This window comes from Sphaeroforma arctica (assembly GCF_001186125.1).
Source record: "Sphaeroforma arctica JP610 unplaced genomic scaffold supercont1.5693, whole genome shotgun sequence".
NCBI classification, from domain to species: domain Eukaryota; class Ichthyosporea; order Ichthyophonida; genus Sphaeroforma; species Sphaeroforma arctica.
Window position 1 is genome coordinate 1 of NW_014034865.1, and position 1,415 is coordinate 1,415.

The following is a 1,415-nucleotide window of genomic DNA, read 5'->3' on the forward strand; positions in this document are numbered from 1 at the left end:
TGTGTGTGTGTGTGTGTGTGTGTGTGTGTGTGTGTGTGTGTATGTGTGTGTGTGCGTGTATATATATATATAGAAAAGGGTGTATTGTATATCTATAGATATGAGCATATATCTAAGCACATTCAAACAGTTATGAAGAATATCTGAGTGTTGTTATGAGAATTTATCCATTGAATATAGTTCACAGACTCACCTTTCTCGATATAGAGAGTTCCGGGCTCTTTATAAGTATATCCTGCTGACAATACGAGTGTATCTCCTGGATCAGCGGCCATTATTTGTTTTGTCAAAGCACCTTCCTCTTGTGGTACATAAGTATTCGCAACTGATAGATCAGCTTGCTTCTCTGTGTCTATTGCAGCGAAACACGAGCTTGCTAGAAGTGCCAGAGATAGAGCTAGTCGAGAATTAGTGAGCCCCGTCATGATTTTAGAAGAGTGCTTCAATCGTAGCAAGCAAGCAAGAGTGTGTCGTAAAAATCTGACAATAGGTATCCGTTATTTTTATTTGCTATCGTATTTAAATGCATGTGGAAAGTCTTTATGGGAAGTCTTTAGGAATGTAATACCCTGCGACACAATCACATCCAAAAGTACTACACTATGTACTACATGAATGCTGATATATTTACTTATTTAGAGTATGTAATACTTCCGCAGCAAGCCAGTGCATATATCCATATACACAATATATTGTGTACAGGTACATATATTCATGTATAAAATGTGATTGTAAATTTTTACTAAAGGTTTGAGTTGTTAGACGTTAGTAGTAGTAGACTAGTCTACAACTCTAATTACATATACTACTTTCTAGCAGTGAATATATAAGTATTCATTGGACAATAATCAAAATAAGTGAATTTTAATTGGTGTAAATAAGGAATGAAGAGGTTATGATTTTAAAATTTAATATGTGAGGAGCAAACTTGGAACTTGGAACTTGGAACAGTGAGGAACACAGTTCGTTTCTCGTTACATATGTACATGTTTTAAAATAAATCGTTTTTACGTTATAGATAAACGGATACATATCTAAATCTTTTTACGTTCTGGTTTGTTTTTATAAAAAAAGTATTACTCCTTCTCTCTATGTATTCAGGATTTAGGGTTTTTTTAGGAACCCAAAAAAAACTCAAAATAGGTGAATTACTGAATTCAGATTACATAAATAAAAGGTGTGCGCTAAATTGATGAAGTCGAGAGACTAGTAGAAGAGCGACACCTGTTTTCCGCTCTAGACCCAAATCCAGATTGCCATGTACGCCAACCATGCATCTGGTTCTCGCATATATACTCGTTGGTTAGTAGTGATGCGGTGAGAGTCAACAGCAGTCTGGTATCGCTAATCACACCGGCTATCGTACTGGCTATCGCTCTGACTACCGTATTCTCAGCACAATAAATACAGGTACA

The 1,415-nt window shown here is 35.9% G+C and overlaps 1 protein-coding gene across 1 annotated transcript; it reads right to left on the reverse strand.

Moving 5' to 3' along the window:
- Positions 1-193: 193 nt before the first annotated feature.
- On the reverse strand, positions 194-670 carry SARC_15155 (hypothetical protein; the record flags this gene model as incomplete). Its single annotated transcript, XM_014290720.1, has 1 exon — positions 194-670. A coding segment is annotated over exon 1 (232 nt), but the record flags the coding sequence as incomplete, so codon positions are not given.
- Positions 671-1,415: the final 745 nt, after the last annotated feature.